This window comes from Uloborus diversus, chromosome 1 (assembly GCF_026930045.1).
Source record: "Uloborus diversus isolate 005 chromosome 1, Udiv.v.3.1, whole genome shotgun sequence".
NCBI lineage: Eukaryota > Metazoa > Arthropoda > Arachnida > Araneae > Uloboridae > Uloborus > Uloborus diversus.
In genome coordinates this window covers 265,762,586-265,781,475 of record NC_072731.1, presented here as the reverse complement: position 1 = coordinate 265,781,475, position 18,890 = coordinate 265,762,586, and the positions used below count along the sequence as shown (strand labels likewise).

The 18,890-nt window shown below is 33.4% G+C and overlaps 3 protein-coding genes across 3 annotated transcripts in view; 1 reads left to right on the top strand and 2 right to left on the bottom strand.

Annotated features, from left to right (window-relative positions):
* Positions 1-3,570, bottom strand: part of LOC129234260 (WD repeat-containing protein 5) — a 43,676-nt gene extending 40,106 nt beyond the window's left edge. The window contains exon 1 of the mRNA XM_054868255.1: positions 3,334-3,570. Coding sequence (XP_054724230.1) covers positions 3,334-3,375 — 42 coding nt within the window. The 5' untranslated portion in view covers positions 3,376-3,570. The remainder of the gene's footprint in view (positions 1-3,333) is intronic.
* On the bottom strand, positions 541-1,525 carry LOC129234262 (tigger transposable element-derived protein 6-like). The gene is given in 2 exon segments (XM_054868256.1): positions 541-892; positions 894-1,525. Coding segments are annotated over 2 exon segments (600 nt in total). The 5' UTR covers positions 1,413-1,525; the 3' UTR covers positions 541-811.
* Positions 3,571-4,006: 436 nt separating the features above from the next.
* Positions 4,007-18,890, top strand: part of LOC129234265 (bromodomain-containing protein 3-like) — a 38,109-nt gene continuing 23,225 nt past the window's right edge. The window contains exons 1-7 of the mRNA XM_054868260.1: positions 4,007-4,223; positions 5,601-5,682; positions 5,789-6,004; positions 9,701-9,847; positions 12,741-12,809; positions 12,891-12,957; positions 16,790-17,136. Of these exons, the coding sequence (XP_054724235.1) occupies positions 5,653-5,682; positions 5,789-6,004; positions 9,701-9,847; positions 12,741-12,809; positions 12,891-12,957; positions 16,790-17,136 (876 nt within the window). The 5' untranslated portion in view covers positions 4,007-4,223; positions 5,601-5,652. The remainder of the gene's footprint in view (positions 4,224-5,600; positions 5,683-5,788; positions 6,005-9,700; positions 9,848-12,740; positions 12,810-12,890; positions 12,958-16,789; positions 17,137-18,890) is intronic.

The following is an 18,890-nucleotide window of genomic DNA, read 5'->3' as shown; positions in this document are numbered from 1 at the left end:
TTGTGATGGACTCGTATTATCATCATCATCATCTTCTTCCTCCTCATCGTCTTCTTCTCCACTATGTTCCATCTCACCAGTAATTTCAGAGAGAATTTCTTCATCAGTAACTCCTGCGAAAACAGTAAGATCGTCATCCGCTGTCAAATAATCCTCCACGTTCACTCCATATTTTTTGCCCGTTTTTTCCTCGAGTTGGGACACAGATGTTTGGAGATTCAAAACTATTTCCCGATCATATAAAATATCACAGTCTGAGGAATTTTCATCACAATCAGATAACATTTTATCTTCTAAGACACCTAAACCGGCCTTTTTCCAACAATTCAGAATGGTTTTCTCTGTTACTGCCCACCAACTTCCAGCAATAAAGTCACATGCGTCCTTAACATTTACAGCTTTAAAAGGGCCTTCCACTTTATTTTCAATCCCCAGAAGTATCGATTCTACCAAACGTTTCCTATAGTATCCTTTAAAACATTTAATTATGCCCATGTCGAGTGGCTGCAATATGGAAGTGCAGTTGGCCGGAAAAAAAAAACAATTTCAACGCATTGTAGTTTTGGAATTGAGGTGTGAGCGGAGCAATTATCAATCAACAATGCAATTTTTTTCTTCCTCTTCTTCATTTCCTTATCTAACTTCAGCAACCATTCAGAAAAAAATTTAGACGTCATCCAAGCCTTTTTATTGGCTTTATATTCCACAGGAAGACTTCTCACATTCTTGAAGCACCTTGGCTTCAAAGATTTGCCGATAACAAGAGGTTGAATTTTATGTGTTCCTGTACTATTGGCACACAGAAGAACAGTCAATCTTTGTTTTGATTTCTTCCCGCCGTGACACTTTTCACCCTTAAACGCCAATGTTCTATCAGGGAGGAGTTGAAAAAACAGCCCAGCTTCGTCAGCGTTATAAATGTTTTCTGGTGCATACTTTTGAAGAATTTCTTTCATCTTCTCTTGTCTCCAGGCCTTTGCCTCATTCATCGGAGCAGATTTTTTCTCTCCGTGAATTTCCTGGAAAGTGATTCCGTGGCGATCCCGAAAACGCATTAGCCAACCATTGCTAGCTTTAAAAGTTTCGTTCCCTAGCATTGCTGCATATTTCCGTGCTTGTGCACATAACAAGGGTCCATTTATTGGAATATTTGCTGCCCTCATCTCTTGAAACCACTTCAGGACGGCAGCATCAATCTTTTCATTAGTCGCGACTTTTAGTCGTTTTCGCTTGGGATTAACTGAATTTGATCTCACAGCATCTTCAATATGTTTCCTCTTCTTGAGGAACGTTGCAACTGTAGATTGAGATAATCCATATTTCTTAGCTGCATCAACCTGCTTCATTCCATCATCAATATCACTGATGACGTTGAGTTTATCTTGAAATGAAATTTGCTTTCTCCCTGCCATCTTAGGGAAAAATACACTAGTGAATAAAATCAAATCTTCCGTTTTCGTCGATCATGTGACAGTGATGACGTAATCAGATGGGAATGTTACACCTTTTCGGATCATCTTCATTTGCCACTCACTCAAAAAAAAAAAAAAAAAAATTGAACATTTTCTGTTTTTTTACTTGGCAAGCATTTTTAGATTTTTAGTTTCCCTCTCCATGTGCATGTTTTCTTTTCCCAAAAAAAGAAAAAAAAAAACCACTGTGGTTTAAACAAAATAAAAGAACAATCTCGGGGGGGGGGGGGGGGAGGAAGGATGGTTTCAGCTCTTTATTCCTTCGGTCTAGGCGCATTTTGATACAAGGGCGCCTTTTCTTTTTGTTCATATGCGTTGCAAAAGAAATTTATACGATTGTACTGCTTTTTTATTTATTTTGGAAGGTGCATTTTTGTTTTGACTTGTGAAAATAAACTATCTCCAGCGCAACGCCATTTTGGAAACGCATTGTTTATAACGTAGCGCGAAACTTAGAGCTAACCATTTTTAAAGAAAAAATAAAGTTTTAAGTTTTTTTTTTGAAAATAGGAGGGGTTACTTTCAGGATTTTACTGTACTTGAAAACCAAATTATCGTAATAAAGAGGGGTTAAAAACTTTAAAAAACATCGCTTTACAGGGGTTTATTGCTGTAGAGAATATCGCAATATTGAGAGGAGGATAACATTAATTCCTATGCGAGTCACCGGGACCACGAAATATTATCGTTGTAGAGGGATTTATCGTTGTATCGGATAGCGTTGTAGCGAGGTTTTACTGTATTAATTTTTCTAAGAATAGAATCAGGATTTTATTTTTTCTTTCAAAAATTTAAAACATTGCAGTACTAATAAATAACAAGCTCCACATAAACAAAAACGTTTCAGAGCCATACATTTAGTTGGTGCTGCCTGTTTCCACTTTGCAGAACTGTTTCGACATGCAGCCCTGCTCAGTTCGTGCTCATTCAGCTATCTACAGGATTTGACAGTTCATTTTTACAATTGAGTTAAAATTATTAGCTAGCATGTTGTGACGACTTGAGTGTGAAAGATTAATTCGAAATTTTGAATTAGTATGACAAGCTTCCTAAATGTAGTTAGTGTGGTGCTGCAGTTAAATTAGGGATTTCCCAATTTTTACTTTCAAATTCTCTTATTCAAACTACAATAAGTCAATATGTTAAGATCCTTGAGAAATTTTTAAAAATGTACCTTATGTAATTTAAAATGTCCACTGTATTTTGCAACTGAACTAAAATAAGACAATACAACTAGACTAAAAATAAAATACAACTAATCATAATTTATTTATTTCTTAAGAGCATTTATACTTAAAAACCTTTTATTTTTTTCAGTTCATGAGTGCCGGTTTATAAAATCAAATGTCCTCAGAACGAATGTGATTTCAATAAGCGGCGGAAACTGTACTACCTTGCACATTTGTAGGAACCAACTAATATTTATAGTTCGTCCGCATCATTGGTTGTCTGAAATGAATCTACATTTTTATTGCAGCTGTTATTTTTTAGTGGAAACTCTTTGTCTTGTTTATACTCGTTTGTTGTTGAAATTTATTAGTCCATAGGAATAACTAACGTAAACAAAATGATTGATAAAAAAAATATTCTCAATAGGAATTGAATAAAATGAGTTCCTTCAGACGTGTTTCGTTGAATCTTTAATCGAAACGCTCAAGCTTGCGAATAATACAATTTAACATGAAAACAATGGAGTGATGAAAACAAATAGTAAAGCTACAGACCAGGCCTGTCACTTTAAAAATTTCCAGGGAGGCAAAATGATACACTCAGTACATTATGCATTAAAAAACAACAAAAATCACACACACAAAAAGTGAAAATTGAAATAATATAAAAAGTAAACAAAGTGTTGGATAACCTTAACTTTGCTGTCGTCTCTTCCATTCATTGATGAAGTCATCGCTTTGCTACATAAAATATAATAAACAGTATACCAGCACGTGTTTTAAACCGAACAGATGCAGAAAATAATGGAAACCAGAGCTACATCACTCTGATTTAATTCAGAAATTAGTTTGTTTATTAATATTGAATACACTTTAAAGTCCGAATTTACCACATTTCATTTCAATTTGAACGATTCGCTTGCAGGCAGGGCTTCATCGATGGTGCAACCAAAAAGATCTCGTTAAAACTATTACTCTAAAATTCTGATTTTAAAAACGATCCCACAGAGGAGAAAAAAAGGCAGCAATGTTTTAGCTCCTATTTCTTATTTTTTTGGTTATAATTTTAGTCAGTTTAAGATGTTTAAAATTCATTGAAACAATTTCCCAAATTTAATCCTAATCGATATCGTTTATTTCAAATCTCGTCTGATTGGTCGAAATTCTTTTTCGACGAGAGCATTTGTTGTTATTACAGAAGAAAGTCTCCATTTTGAGCGTCTGTAATCTTAGCGCAGAACAGACGAAGAAATGCTCTTTCGAAACTGAGTGAAACTCTAAAGACCCAAATATCCAGTAATCTTATATGGTTTAATAATGCGAAACACATTAAAACTCTGACAACAATAACAAATATTGATAAACTAAGTATTAAGGTGTGGTCATATGACTTCTAACAGCCAATAGGATTGCCCATTTTCTTGGTTCTCTTATAAAGCTTAGTTCTCGTACATGAGAGTAGCCATTACTATTCCAGTGATTGCTATGCCGAGTCCGTGGTGCAATCTTTTCTGATAAGGCAAATGAAATGTCATCCAAATTTGTTGGAATGCGTGTGATTAATTCAAACCTGAAACTGGAGGTAGTATTAAATATTTTCATTCGTAAGGTTCTTATATATTTCCATTTCATCTCTGAATGTGACTTAGCTACCCATAAGAGAAGCTACCCCCTAAAGAACATGATGTACTCTTCTGGTCAGGAAATACAATAAAACTGAATACATAACCCCAATATACACGTCTGTTAAGTTTCATTAACTCGCCATTTCGTTTAAAACGTCCAACTACATCGAAATTACAGTGTTAGTTGAATGCTATGTTAAGTAATATTAACTATACCTATTTATATGCTTAGACTTAAATGTATTGCTAGCTTTTCGTTTACTAACGCACGAGGGTGTGTTTCTATCTCAGCCCAAGCTTATTGAAAGAGCTTTCTATAAATCATTTGAATATTATATCGTGGTATTTCAGGGTAAAATGGCGCTGACTCCTACCTGTTTATCCTCAGTCCGAGACTGAGATGGCGCTGTATATCAAAACCGTTGGAGAAAACAATGAATTTGGCGTGATTACAACCGGTCTCGCGATCATTTTTGACATAACTTACTCTTTGACTTCAGAGCTTTATTGCATGTCGGTAATATTATTGCAATCATTTCTGTTATTGTTATTTCATGTGATTGTGAGCATTCGAACGTTTGATGGTATGAATATTTTGTGTTTCGAGAAATGCAGGTATGTGTTGTCAACACTAGCAGCACACTATAATCAATTTTTCTACCAAACAAAATGCAAACACTGTTCTTAATCTTTCGATCTACTATTATTGAAGAAGTTTTTTTAGTGTTGATTATAAAACTAAGGATTCAGTCATTAAATTACTGTAGTTCCCTTCAACATATAGCTCTTGTCATATTCGGTAAAAGCAGATAAACTCTTTCTTTACTTTTTCCCAATTGTTTTATTAAAACAATTTTTTTCATGCATATGTAATTTTGCTTTGAGTATGGTATTTCTTGAAAAATAATGCTTTTATTCTAATGGTTAATTTTGTTATGGATTTTGTACATTGTATGTGCTTGTCAACTTGCATTAGGGGCATTCCAAGGTATTTTTGACATTTATGTAGAGTCCGTAACGTGACCTTTTTTGCCATAACTTTTTAATTTACTGTTTGATTAGCATATTATTTTATTTTGATCTTTTCCTACCAACACACCAGCTCAAATTAAAATTATTTGCAAATCAAACGGTAAATTAAAAAGTTAAGGCAAAAAAAAGGTCACGTTACGGACTCTACATAATGTCAAAAATACCTTGGAATGCCCCATTAGGGTATCTGATAAAATCTTTTTTTCAATCAGTACTTTTTACTGTACTGTGCTTTTATTAGTTATTGTGCATTATTATTCTTGTTATTATGCTAAATTCTTATTTTTGCGTATCTTTCACAGGCATTACTTAAACTCACAATAAGCCATTTATTTTCCTAATGCCTTTTGAAGTATGGGTGCCCTTCAAAATGAGAATGAAAACGTAAGTGTTATGCCCTTCCTTTCATTTGATTGCGCCTGAAGTGATTTTATTATTAAGTGATCTTATTTGATTTTGTTATATTAATTATGCCAATTTGTTTCTTTAGGGCACCAGTGGTGACGTAATGTCTAAATACGTTGAGCCAGTCGTGGAGCCAGTAAATGGTGTTGTCCAGCCTCCCTTTATTCCGCCACCAAATAAACCACACAGGAATACAAATCAACTGCATTTTTTGTTAAAAACAGTTATGAAGGCTGTATGGAAACATCAATTTGCCTGGCCCTTCTATCAGCCAGTTGACGCCGTGAAACTTAATATACCGGTAAGTTTTTTTATAATTGAGTAAGCTTTTCAGTAAGTTACCGCAGGAATACATAAAATACATCTCCAGCTCAGTCATTCTGTCCGAAGACTGCAGTTTCGTGCTTAGGGGTCATTCATTAATTACGTAAGGGTCCCGAGAGGGAGGGGAGGCTGGAAAAATCTCTATATATCCTTATTTGGGGGGGGGGGTCAAACCCATTTTTAAGTAATATTCTGCAAGTCGAAGTTTTACATTAGAAGTCGCGACGTCAGGTGGTTTGGCAGGGATTCTATTTAACTTGCGTCTGGAATGTAAAAAATGTATTAGGATGAGCTGTTTTTTACTTGTTTTACAAAGAATGAAGAGTGTAAAATTTCATAAAAGAATTGCACTATATACTATGGAATGTTTTCGTTTTAATTTTAAAAAATGTAAAAAAAATATTCGGTCTAGATTCTAACGTTTTAATAAATATTTCTTCACAGAAAAAGGTTTAATTAAACGATAGTAAACTTAATAACGTTTTCAGAATCTTACGTAAAAAAAGGAGGGGGAGGGTTTGAAAAATCTTACATACCTTTATATGGGAGGGAGGAGGGGTCAAAAATTACCAAAATCATCCTTACGTAATTAATGAAGCACCTTATTAGCACTTGTCAGCCCAGAATAGAAAGTGACTGAGGTGGAAAACCTCTTAAGGAAGTCAAGAGTACCAAACAAACTGGTAGCTATATAGAATTAATTGGTGGTGTATTTTATGTAAGTAAGTTTTTGTTTGTAAGTAATATCTGAAGTAAGCAAGTTCTGAGGCTCAGTTACCATTTGATTCGATGAGATTTTGGCATATGTAGCAAAGAATAGAATGTCGATAAAATGTTGCTAATATCGAAAGAACTTAAAAAATATATTGATTGTTGATCTGTTGGTTCAAATTTTTGCATAGTTACAAATAAATTTTTTAGATCATTTGGTAATCATTCTTACTTCTTTGTGATATATTTACCTATGAACATGGGTGTTCAGCCCTTTATAATACTATTTATGTTTTTTGAGAGGTTCTTTCTATAGTAAAAGTACCTTTCTCTTAACTTGTCGTTTGGATCAATTTGTTCAGCCACCAGCTAGTCTTGCCAAATACTTATTTTTTAAATGCGTTATAGCCTTTGCAGTACAGCCAGACTTTTTTTTTTTAACTGGGGGGGAAAACTTGAAGTTGGCCGCCTTTTCCCTTCTTCCTTCAAGTTTTTAAAATTTTTACTTCAGAAATATGGTAAATTTGTCATCCAAGGCAAGAACCCTGGCTTGCTACCTATTAGATAGAGTACTGCATTCCTAATGGACTGCAGAATGTCATCAAATTTTATATCCTAGACAGACATCGTTTAAAAAAAGATTTAGATGAAATTCAATTGGGGGAGGGGGGTATACATCTTTGTATTGGTTTGAATTACTATTAAAGTGCGATTAATTTTGCATGTCAGTAAACAATTTAGGATTGCTTGTACTTGCTTTGCTTAATCTTTCATGACATTGCTATTTTCTTCCTAATAAGTTATATATTAAAAATATCATGGTATAGTATTATCTAAGCATAAGTGGTTCAATCATAGCAGGAGTTGTCACTATGTAAAATTTCAAAAATTAAGTAATTCTGGATTTTTTCTGCATTTTCAAATTAAATTCTGCAAAATCTCTGCAGTTTTCTTATTGAGTTTTGTTAAGTCGTCATGTGATACTTCTGGGAAAATGTTTGAGTTCTGAGCGGAATGAGTGTAGTTTGCCTTTACAGGAAATATCAATCTACTTCTAATTTAGAAAATTTGCAGATTCGTGTAAAATTTGCAAATTGTGACAACCACATAATTGGAAAACTTTTGCTTAGACAACCCTTATCATGTTTCATTTTTATGTAGAAAGTACTGAAGAAACTTTATGGATGGCAAGGCTGTCATCCCCTTCCCCTAACAGCAAGAGCGAACCTACCCCCCCCCCTAAACATTGCAGTGGCGCAGTCTATGCCATGACCCTCTCTAGGTGGGCACCCCTGTGTGTAATTCAAGAATCATTTTATTATTTAACAATACGTTAAGTGTGAACTTAAGGTATGCCTCAAGAATTGTTCTACTACTTTAATGATTTTCTTAGCCAGTGGCGTATTTACTAATTTCGAGGGGCTTCAAAGGGGTATCGAGAAAGGCTCATGGAAAATATTTTAGGGAATTCTGTTCATGTCCGAGAGAACTACAAAAATGCATTGCAACAAGTCTCCAGCCTGTAAATCTGCCACTGTTCTACGCATTAGTTCGATAGTTGTAATAAATTTTTGACTCGTGCCAAAATTAAAATCCTGATTGATACTGTACTGCTGAAAACTATTTTTAGGCCTACCCCACTTACTAATTTTTAGATCTACCCTGTTTACGTGCATAAATGGGCGACTGTACCATACTTGAAAAATTCCTCTTGCCTCCCCTTTGTGTGTTTGGTGTAACCTATATAGATCTGTTGGTATTAATCAGCTTGCCCGATTTGCTGGATTATGTATGCAAACCGTTTGAAAAAAATTAGCGATCCTTTTCTTTCTTTTACATACACATTGTAGCTATTATTTAAGTGAATGTAAGTGTTATTGATCATTTTGAGCACTATTTGCATGCACAGGGTTCGTAGGCTCCTTCAAAACTCCTCCAATACAACTTCTTTTAGGAAATTTTCCTGAAGGGCCCTTCAAACTCCTTCATTTTGGTTTTAATTTCTTCAAAACTCCTTCTTTTTTAATTCAAGACTACATAATTTTTTTCTTTGACAGTGACTTAAAATACTTCAATCGACAACTTAACATCGTCACTAGGGCAAAGGTATATTTACAATTTTGATGTAGTAATTTTGTATATTTATTTTTTTCATAAAGATGTGATTTACAAATTGAGCATAAGAGTAGATGACTAAGACATTTCATAGGTGAAGTAAAACATGCTTAAATGGTGCTTAGCTCAAGTTTTATATCTATTGCTTTTCCCTCCACCATACTCTCAGCAGCAAAAGTCAGTTTGTCCAATTATTATTTAAATATTTAAAAATACATAAGTAGATGTACTATATTAAGCAATTGTGTTAAAGAAAACAATTGTTTAGTAAATCGCAGTTCGGACAATGTAAAAAGGGTCATCCATGTTTGATGTCATAACTTGAGGGGGAGCCGGGGTTCATGAAATTGTGACAAGGGTATGAGAAAGAGTGATAAAAAATGACATCACACAGTTGTTACAACACTATGTTATGACATTTGACGAGGAGTAGTAAGGTGAAGTGTGACATTTTGTGACAAAGGGGAATGGGGTCAAATACGATGAATAAAAGTGCAACACCATTTAAGGACAACCCATTAGTACTCCTTCAAAATCTCATTTTACTCCTTCAAAACTCCTCCAAAAATCCTTCATTTTATTTCTGAAATTGAGTACGAACCCTGATGCACTAGCATCACTATTACCTAATTTGCGGATTATCTGCGGTTACCGTCCCACCCAATTCCACAAATAATTGGGAGTTTATATTTTAGAAAAAACATTTGGTGTCCTAGGAAAAGTAGAGCTGGGAGTTTTTTTCACTCCTGTTTTTGCCCTACATGCTAGGTTTATCCAAGTCTTTTGTTGAAAGTTGTATTATTATATTTTTGTTTTCATGTTATTCATTTATTTGTTTGTTTTACAGGACTATCATAAAGTAATTAAACATCCAATGGATTTGGGTACGATTAAAAAGCGTTTGGAAAACTACTATTACTATTCTTCTGCTGAGTGTATCCAGGATTGCAGTACTATGTTTATGAATTGTTATAAGTACAATAAACCCGGTGAAGTAAGTATTCCCCACTTTCCTTTGTTAAAGTACAGAAACTTAGTTTCAGTCTTTTGATGCTTTTAAAGCTAGCATCATTCTTGTTCCCGCACACAGAATGATAGAAAAATATAGTAGAGTCTCGAAATTTTGGGGTTCCACTTATTCCGAGGTGCTTCATTCATATTTTAAATTTAGTTTTTTAGTCACTCAAAAAATAAGTTTCATTAAAATTTGAAAATAGAAATTTTGCTACTGTAAAACTAATTAGCTTCCAACAGGAAATATGGAAAAGACATTGAGAAGTTTGTTTCAACAACTACCAAAGACATGAAATATTCAATTAAAGGATATGTAATACAACTACTAGATATGTATTCAAAGATGCCTTGAAGAAAATAACTTGATACTCAAAATTGACATTGATTTTCGACAAAGAACGTGTTAACATCCCGTTTGAAGTATCCAATTGCAATAAAAAAAAAGTAGGTAAAAAAACTCAACACCACATGAAGTTCAAAAAGGAAGTTTAAACCTTTCACAACTAACCGTTTTCGTGCTGTGCAAGATATATCTCGTACATACGCATTCTGATAGAAACAGAAAACTCATGGAAATGGTATCGGACGCACTCAAAATGCATGTTTTGCTTGCTTAAAACTGTGCACAAAAATATGCACTGATATCATGAAAAAATAAAATTATAATTCGTTTAGACGCAGTTAAAGCTTAAGTTCATGTTGAAATTTGAGTAATAAATTTTGCGTTAAAGAAATACTTCCTTTTCTTTGCACAAGGACGTGAAACGTGTCCCTCCTATGTCATCCGAATAGTGTTAATTTTCAATCTGGAAGCATTTTCCGGATAATCCAAGGTGAGATGAGCCCCAATTAAATCGGATTTTTGAGACTGTACTGTAGTTCGTAAGGACATTTGAAAAAAAAAAAGAAATCCTGATTTTTCACTTTGTGAGGTTAATAGTGACTGATAGTAAAGTGAATTTTCAATGAGCTGTGTGACATGAGCAGCTCAATGAGCTGTGTGTCCTTTTTGCTAAAAAATTTAGCAAAATTGCGTGCAGTGTTACATTTGCTATTTTAATTAAAAACATACCATTCACAGACCTGCCAACAATTCCCGTTTTTTACAGGAGATTTTTGCCCATTTCTCCTGGTTTTAAGTATCGATTTCTCCTCAGTTTTTTACTTTATCATATTTTTTTTTGTAATTTATTGATATTTTCGTTTGTAAAAGTCAAATCGTTTGTCTAATTCTGAGTAAAGAGCATTGGCATAGCTTCTCAACCATTTCAAGATCCAATGGCACCACTACTGTATATCGTATGCTCGAGGGGAGAGGCTTCGACTATTTTTTTTCCCCAGAACATTGCAAGTGATTGAGCAGCAATCTTTTAGCATGTTTCTTGTTGGTCCTTTTTCTAAATATTTCCTCAATTGTACACTCACTGCAAAGCCTATTGAGCTGAAGTCCAAAAGTATTTTTGGAATCCCTTGCTTGCCCCCGAAAAAACTGCATTAAAATATAAGCTGTTTGTTCTACTTGAGATGTACTGCTCTCTGGTGCCCCCCCCCCCCCCCCCCTTTTCAGTTTATTTTATTTTCCCACATATTTGACAATATTTTTTACAATTTATTACATATTTTTGCCTAATTATTATCATAATTAAAATCATAGCTAATAAAGTGACATAAGTGTTCTGGTGCTGATGACATTGATATAAATTGTATAAGTGTTTTTTAAATAAATGTTTGATAAATCTCCTGTCACATGCAATTATGCATACTATTTTCCAAGGAATCTTTTAGAACTCCGAGATGATATTATCGTGTTACGTTGGTTAATTTTAACTACAAATGCTGTATAGAAACATAATTTCCTCTTAAATAACGTCATTTAAGATTTCCGTTTTTCCTCCCTTGAAACTTTGATCCAATCTTCTGTTTTTTCATTCATAGGGTTGGCAGATCTGCATTCAGCATTTGATTAAACAGAATTATTGCATCATAGTCTGAAAAATATTTACATATTTTCATCTGCTTTTAAATGTTTTAAAGGAAGGGCACAAAACCCGCGGCGTTGATTTGCAGCCCCTGGAGTGCAGTTTTTTTTTTAATTAATGGAAGAACATATATAAAAATCAGGGTTACATTGTATATATATATATATATATTTTCCAAAAAAAATATTTTGATAGAAAAAATTTTCAAAGAGGGAGACCAAGCGTCAAGCTTCTTTAAATTATGTACGCCAAATAAAAATGCTCCAAAATTCGCTTGAACTTAAAAGGAATTTAAACCTGAGGTCTCCCGTTACCTCAGTAGACCCTTACAGCTTACTGGCCACTTTTTGTGCAAGCATAATAATTGTTCTAGCAGAACCACTCCATTAAAAAAAAATTGAAATGCACGACACATTTTAATATTTCAGGCTAAGGCCTGTGTTTCCAACTTATATGTTAAAATTCCCGCTCATTTGTCTTTTATCTGTTGAATGCCATGCAATTTTGGCATTTTTTTTATTCTGTGTTTCTTTCGTTGCTCATGTCGATCAGCGTAATGTTAGGGTTTATCGGTAATTTTTTAGCAATTAAGTATCGAAGGGAACGTCTTTAAGAATAGGAGCGAACGTATTTATCACAATAAACAAACTTTTTTCAATTACCCCCCCCCCCCCCTTTTTTGAGCAATCACGAATTGCTTATTGTTTTCACTTGACCATTGAATGACGTCTATTACGTTTGCCAACCAAAAGCCTGCATGCTACCCTTCACTAATACTCCTGTAACATGAGTGACTCTCCACTAAAAGGTTGCGCACCCCTATTTTAAAGCTCTTATTTGGTTTTCAGTTTATTTGCTACATTGTTAATTTCTTTTTGATATTGCTTTTTGCAGGATGTTGTTTTAATGGCTTCGACACTAGAAAAGTTATTTTTAACCAAAATTGCAGAAATGCCAAAAGATGTAAGTATTCTTGAAATAAAAATTACGTTTTTCAACTTCAGTTGTTTGGTAAGTCATATTTATATTTTTTTCTCTCTTTAGGAAACTGAAATGCCTATACCTCCGCCAAAACCAGTAGGTGGTAAAGGAAAAAGAGGCAAAGGTCGAGGTGAGTGCATTTTTTTTTTTTAATTTTTATGATGCACTTTAAAGCATTTATAATGCATCATGAATCCAACATAATCGTGAAAATTTAAGCCTCAGGAACTATTTTTCCAGGGCACGTTCTTCAACTTTTATTTATGTTCATAAAAGAAATCACCAAATCTTAGTTTTTGCAAAAAAATTCCTTTTTTTTTTTAAATTGACTTAAAAAAAATAAATAAGAACCGCCAATTTTAAAAGGGCATGGCGTATTTTTTAATATTTCGGGGAACAAGGCTTGTGTTTCCAATATAAATGTTAATCCTCCTGCTCCTTTTTTTTTTATATGTTGAATGCTTTGTAGTTTTGGCATCTAACATATAAAAATCTCCTGTCACGGTTTATGAAATTTTATGTGTATTTGGTAGGTATCAAAATAGGTTGTAAAGAATATTTTATACCGCTAGGTAATCAGGGTATCCCTGTCCAGAACTTTCCTTTAATTATTGTAAAGATAGTTTGAAACTCATTGTAAAAACCATTGTGAAACCTTTGTTGAAAATAATTATAAAAACTATTGTTGAAAATCATTGTTAGAGCCTTGCTCAGATTAATTAAACATCTCCTTTGTAGACAAAAATGCCAACAGAAGATAACATTAAAATTTTTTTTAAATCATTGAAAGTTTTCCTATGTTCTGACGGAACATCACGTTAGTTGAACTTTTTTACTCTGCATTTGTTTTGTATCACAAAGCAGTGCATGCTAAATTTTGAACAATACAAAATTTTGCCTAGATGTGTGTTAGGTATGCGTTTGCAATGACAATCAGTAAGTTGCAAGGCCAAATAATGTCTGTTTGTGGCTTGGATTTGTACACACTATGGTTTTCACAGGGACAATTATACTTGGCATGTTCTCGCTTTGGCAAACCATCGTTCCTAAAAATGATTATTGATTTTTTTAATTTTATCATTTTAGGATTTAAAAAAAATCACTTTTTTCACATTAAGTTTAACTTTTAAGAGATCAAACAATAAGTTTATTCGTTGCGTTAATGAAAGGCATTGTATCGAGAAAATGAATAGTTGGTATTTTTTTCGGTGGTCATCGTCTACAGCGCTCCATTCCTCTTTCTATCAAGGATCTCATCCCCACAAATTTCAAATACATTCCTTATTTTTTGATTAACAACCGAAATATTCACCAGAGAATAGCAGAACAACATTTGTGGGGTCAACTATAGTATTTTTATGTTTGATACCATAAATCAAGTTCAATGTTGGGGTTTTTTTAAAAATATTTCAGCCATCTTCTGGCATTGACTTTCGGGTTACGAAAGTTACGATATTTATTTCCGAAGTAATACATCGTACAAGTCATATTGAGCAAAAATACAAACTTATTTTTCAAAATAAATTTGGGCATTTTTTTTTCCAATTACCTAATTTTGTACTTTCCCCATGGCGAACAGGGTTGGCAAAAACCTGGGATTTTTTTAAAAAGCCCATGGACCCAGGGTTTTTTTAAATAAAACCCAAAAAAACCCAACTAAAGCTGGGTTTTTTTAAAGAAATGTTTTTTTGTCTTTTTTTAGGGAAAATGGGGGTACTTGTAGCATATTGTAGCTTAAATATAAGGACAAAGAACAAAAATTGTCTGTGGGTAAAAAAAAGCTGGAAAATTCAGCATTTTCTGAAGAAAAGTATAAAAGACGACGAAACCCGAATGATCAAGTTTCAGATTTTTTAGTTTCCATGATCATCAACAGTTAAGGCAAAGTTATATCTCGAGTGATAAAATCTATTGTGCGTTTGTTCCTTTTTAATTACCCCATTTTTTTTTCTTTGAATTTTACTTTATTGTATTTCGCTTTGTTATGCAAAACTACTGTAGAACCTCAAGTAGTTTAAATTCCTTTTTACTGAATTCCAGCTTAATCAAGACATTCTTTGAATTTTATGTTGCCTGTTTTTCTATTTCTGTGTACAGAGTAAGAAATATTGAACTTTTTCGTAAGATAATGAATATCCTATTCTGTTTTCTGTCCGTCCGTTTGTAACACATGCTAATTTCTAAAAAATATACCTTGTTTATTCGAGATTTGTGACTTGTTGGTTTGCAGAAAATGGTTCAAATGAAAGCCTTTTAGCTAGAGTAGTTTCCTCTGTTCTACAAATATTGAGAAAATCGGGCGTGACAGGACTTAGTCAAAATAATTTGAGTTACTTATTGACCAGTTAAAGAAAAAAGTTAAATATATTTATTTAAAATTTTTGGAGTATTTTTTAATGCCGTTAAGGGTTAATAAATACAGGGTGGCGACAGATCAGGGAAAAGTCGGGGGTTTTTTTTAATCAGGGAAATATCAGGGAATTTTGAAAAAATAACAAAAAATCAGGGAAAATTGATTTTTTGAAGAAAGAAATTTTTTTTGCTTTACAAAATTAAGTACTTTTAATTCCCTACGCATTTACCGCCAATTATCTGTTCAAAAGAAAAAAAAGGTAAAATTAAGGAGGTGCGATTATACACTGTCGCATATTTGTGCATCTTTTTTCCTCAACGTCAAAGTATTGAATCTTACTTTTTAACCACAGGATGAACTTCCTAAGATTGCTTTTGTGTCTGTTAGGTTGTTTATTTTACCTAGCTTGAAATTTCTTTTTACGCTTTCAATGCTACGTAAAATAAACAACCATACAGGCAAAGAGGAAGCCTTCAATTATGCCTTAGCTCCTTTGCCTTGATTCCATTGTCTCAATGTAATTAGCGTACTATAATCACGATTTCAAGAAGAAATCTTTGGTTTTTGAATTAATACTATAAAAGCTCAAAAGTTATTACTTCTTCGCGTTTTTAATTCAGTTGCTAAAATTGAACTTTCAATTTAAAAAACTTTGTTTTTTGCCGTTATACTATTTGTTGTTAAAAGTAATTTTAATAGTTTCTTAAATTCTTTTGCTAAGTGGTATCTGGAAGTAAAGTTTTTTTTTTTTTTTTTTTTTTTTAATTTTCTATATCTAATATACTGTTTTGTAGGTCATTCCCCCCCCCCCCCAATTGTAATTTTTTTTTTTTTTTGAACCATTTTATTAAAAAAGTAGCATTTTTTTAAAATATATCTTTAGTTCAACAACTTTACATAACTTAAAACGTTTAAAATACTGCATTTTATACAAACATACAATGGATTTCAAGTAAAGCAAAGAAAGAAAACCATTATCATTGGTAACGTAAATCAGGGAAATTTGATGAACTTAATCAGGGAAAAGTCAGGGAACTTTTTTTCACAGTTCCTGTCGCCACCCTGAAATACTATTACAGTTCAAAATTCATTTTTTATGTCCATTGTCTGTGGTGAAGAACAAATAAGTTTGAATTGTAAAAGTATTTAAATTAGTTGATTTTTTAAAAAAAATTTTGGAAAATTTAAAAAAACCCAAAAGTGGGTTAAATAATGGGTTTTTTTAAATGGGTTTTTTCAAAAAAACCCATTGGGTTCAATCCGGCCAACCCTGATGGCGAATGGATATTTTCTGATCTAAAAAACATATATGACTAAAGCAATTGGGAGACCCATTTAGAGTTCGAGCTTATTGACTTGCAGACCTCTGATATATGCAAATCACATTTCTGAGCATGGCGGCTTTTGGAGTTCGACAAATCCTTTTCTTTCCTATCTGTGCTATGATGTAAATTAGGGTTGAAAAACCTTGACATGCCTTGCAAAAATTGACTTAAATTCAAGGAATAAATAATGAGCGAGAACTGTGTTTTTTAAATTAGTAAATATCATGAATTTTGTGCACTGTTATTGTTATAGAAGTTTTAATATTTACTCCATTACATTTCAGTGAATTCAGTTGATTCGGTTTCAAAAGAATCTGTGACCAATTCAGTTTCACCCGTCCAAGCATCTAAAACACCTGTATCATCATCAAGCAAAAACTCATGCCCTGCGACAGTCCCGGGGAGTACAAACTCGACGACAACACTATCTGCCTCCACGGGCATCAGTCAAAATTTGAGGTCCAATAGCTGTGCTGCTGGAAATTCATTGCCAAAAAAGCCAACCAACTCTGTAGATACTAAGGTCATGCCCAACGTCAAAGTCAACTCGATGCATTCACCGGAAAGTCATTCTGCGACACCTTTATCAAACGCTACGTCGCCTGCAAGATTAGTTAATCAAAAGAGCCCAGCAACAAAGGTAAGTGTTTATTAACGATCCATCTAGTTAAACGGAAAAGAAGAGCATAACAAGGCTCTGGCCAGAGGAAATTTGTGTTTGTTTACGACCATTCACAAAATCCGTGGAACCGAAAGGGACCCGCGTTTCATATGCTCATTTATTAGTGAGGTGCTGTGTAAATTTTTTATCTAATATGCATATTGATTCATTACTTTGAATTCATACTTTATGATTTTCTGAAAAATATTTTGTTTTGCAATAAAACAAAAATAGGATCCTAGGATAGATCCAAGAAACCCCTACATCAACAAATAGCTGATTCTTATTCTGTTAACTTGCCCCCACTCCACCCCTTTTCTTTTAACATTGGTGAAAATTTTCGTTTCACTCATTTTACTCCTCATATTTTGTTGCCATGTTTGTGACATATTTTGTATCTTTTTGCATCCAAAGGGCTGTATTTCTGTATGTTTAGTGTTGTAATGAAATATTGTCACCAGCCTAAAACCAAATATTAAACAAAATCCGAGAGCAGGAAAAGAAATTTCCAGAAATGCATTATTTCAAATGTTTATTTCATGACGCATTTATTATTTACATGGGCTAAATTTTAAAACTTCCAAGAGGAATGAAAATCTCTTCAGTTTCTTCTTAATGGGGAATAAACTTACCTCTTAAGTGTTAGTGTTCAGAGGACCAAAGTTTTTGTATGGGAGAAAAAGTAGCATTATTTTTAGAATACTAGAAAATTGCCCGTCCAGATCTGACAGGTGAAAATTACTTCTGCTTTTGAACGAAGCAATTGCCTTTTTGGTGATATTTTGATGGTTGAAATTTTAAGCCTAACTCCAGTGGATTAACCCTAAACTCTAGTAGATCGCGTTCTTTGTTGAGAACTTTTTAGTTCTTCATTCTCCTTAAATGACAGTTTACCAATAAAACAGTAAAGTCACCTGATCCAGTTCAACTTTATCAAAATAAAGCATTTTCCTGCATGGTCAAACACTACCAAAAAATATTGTTGGATTATCATAACATGGAGCAAGTTTCATCAGGGGTCTGGCCAGAGGATATTTGGGTCCGTTAACGGACCCATCGCAAAAATCTGATCAACCAAAACAGAACTTTCACAAAATCCTGATTAACCAAAACGAACCCTTCATAACATTCTGATAAACAAGAACGGTTCTTTCACAAATGGTTTATTAAAAGAGCAAATCTGAAAGCAAAATAATGCATATTAAACCTGAACTGATAATTTTTGGAACCTTTTTAAAATCAAAATAAAGGGAACAGCTTATACGAAATCTGCTAATTTTGCATAGAAAAAAAATCGGACCTCTTGTGATGCTCCAGCAAGCAATAAATTGCTACTGCCAAATAAATATAATGCTTGTTGTTGGGGGGGAGTTTTTTTTTTTTTAGTAGACCTCCTGATATAAGTCATTAAGAAGAATGACTTGCACCCAATCCCAAATAGGTGGCCAAAATTACAACAGATGTAATTGCAATTCCAAGTGCAGAAAAATATCTAAAATCCACCATTAAAACAGAATACTTAAAAATAAGTAAAATGTACTCATTCTTGAGTACTATAATAGCTCCAAGTACAGTAAACTTTGAGAAATGTATGTACAGTGTGACTTCGATTAAACGATACCCAACTTAACGATTTCCTCGATTTAATGATACATTTCACTAGTCCAGATTTGGCTGCATTGAATGTTGTTGCTCCTCAATTTTATGATATCCGTGATTTAACG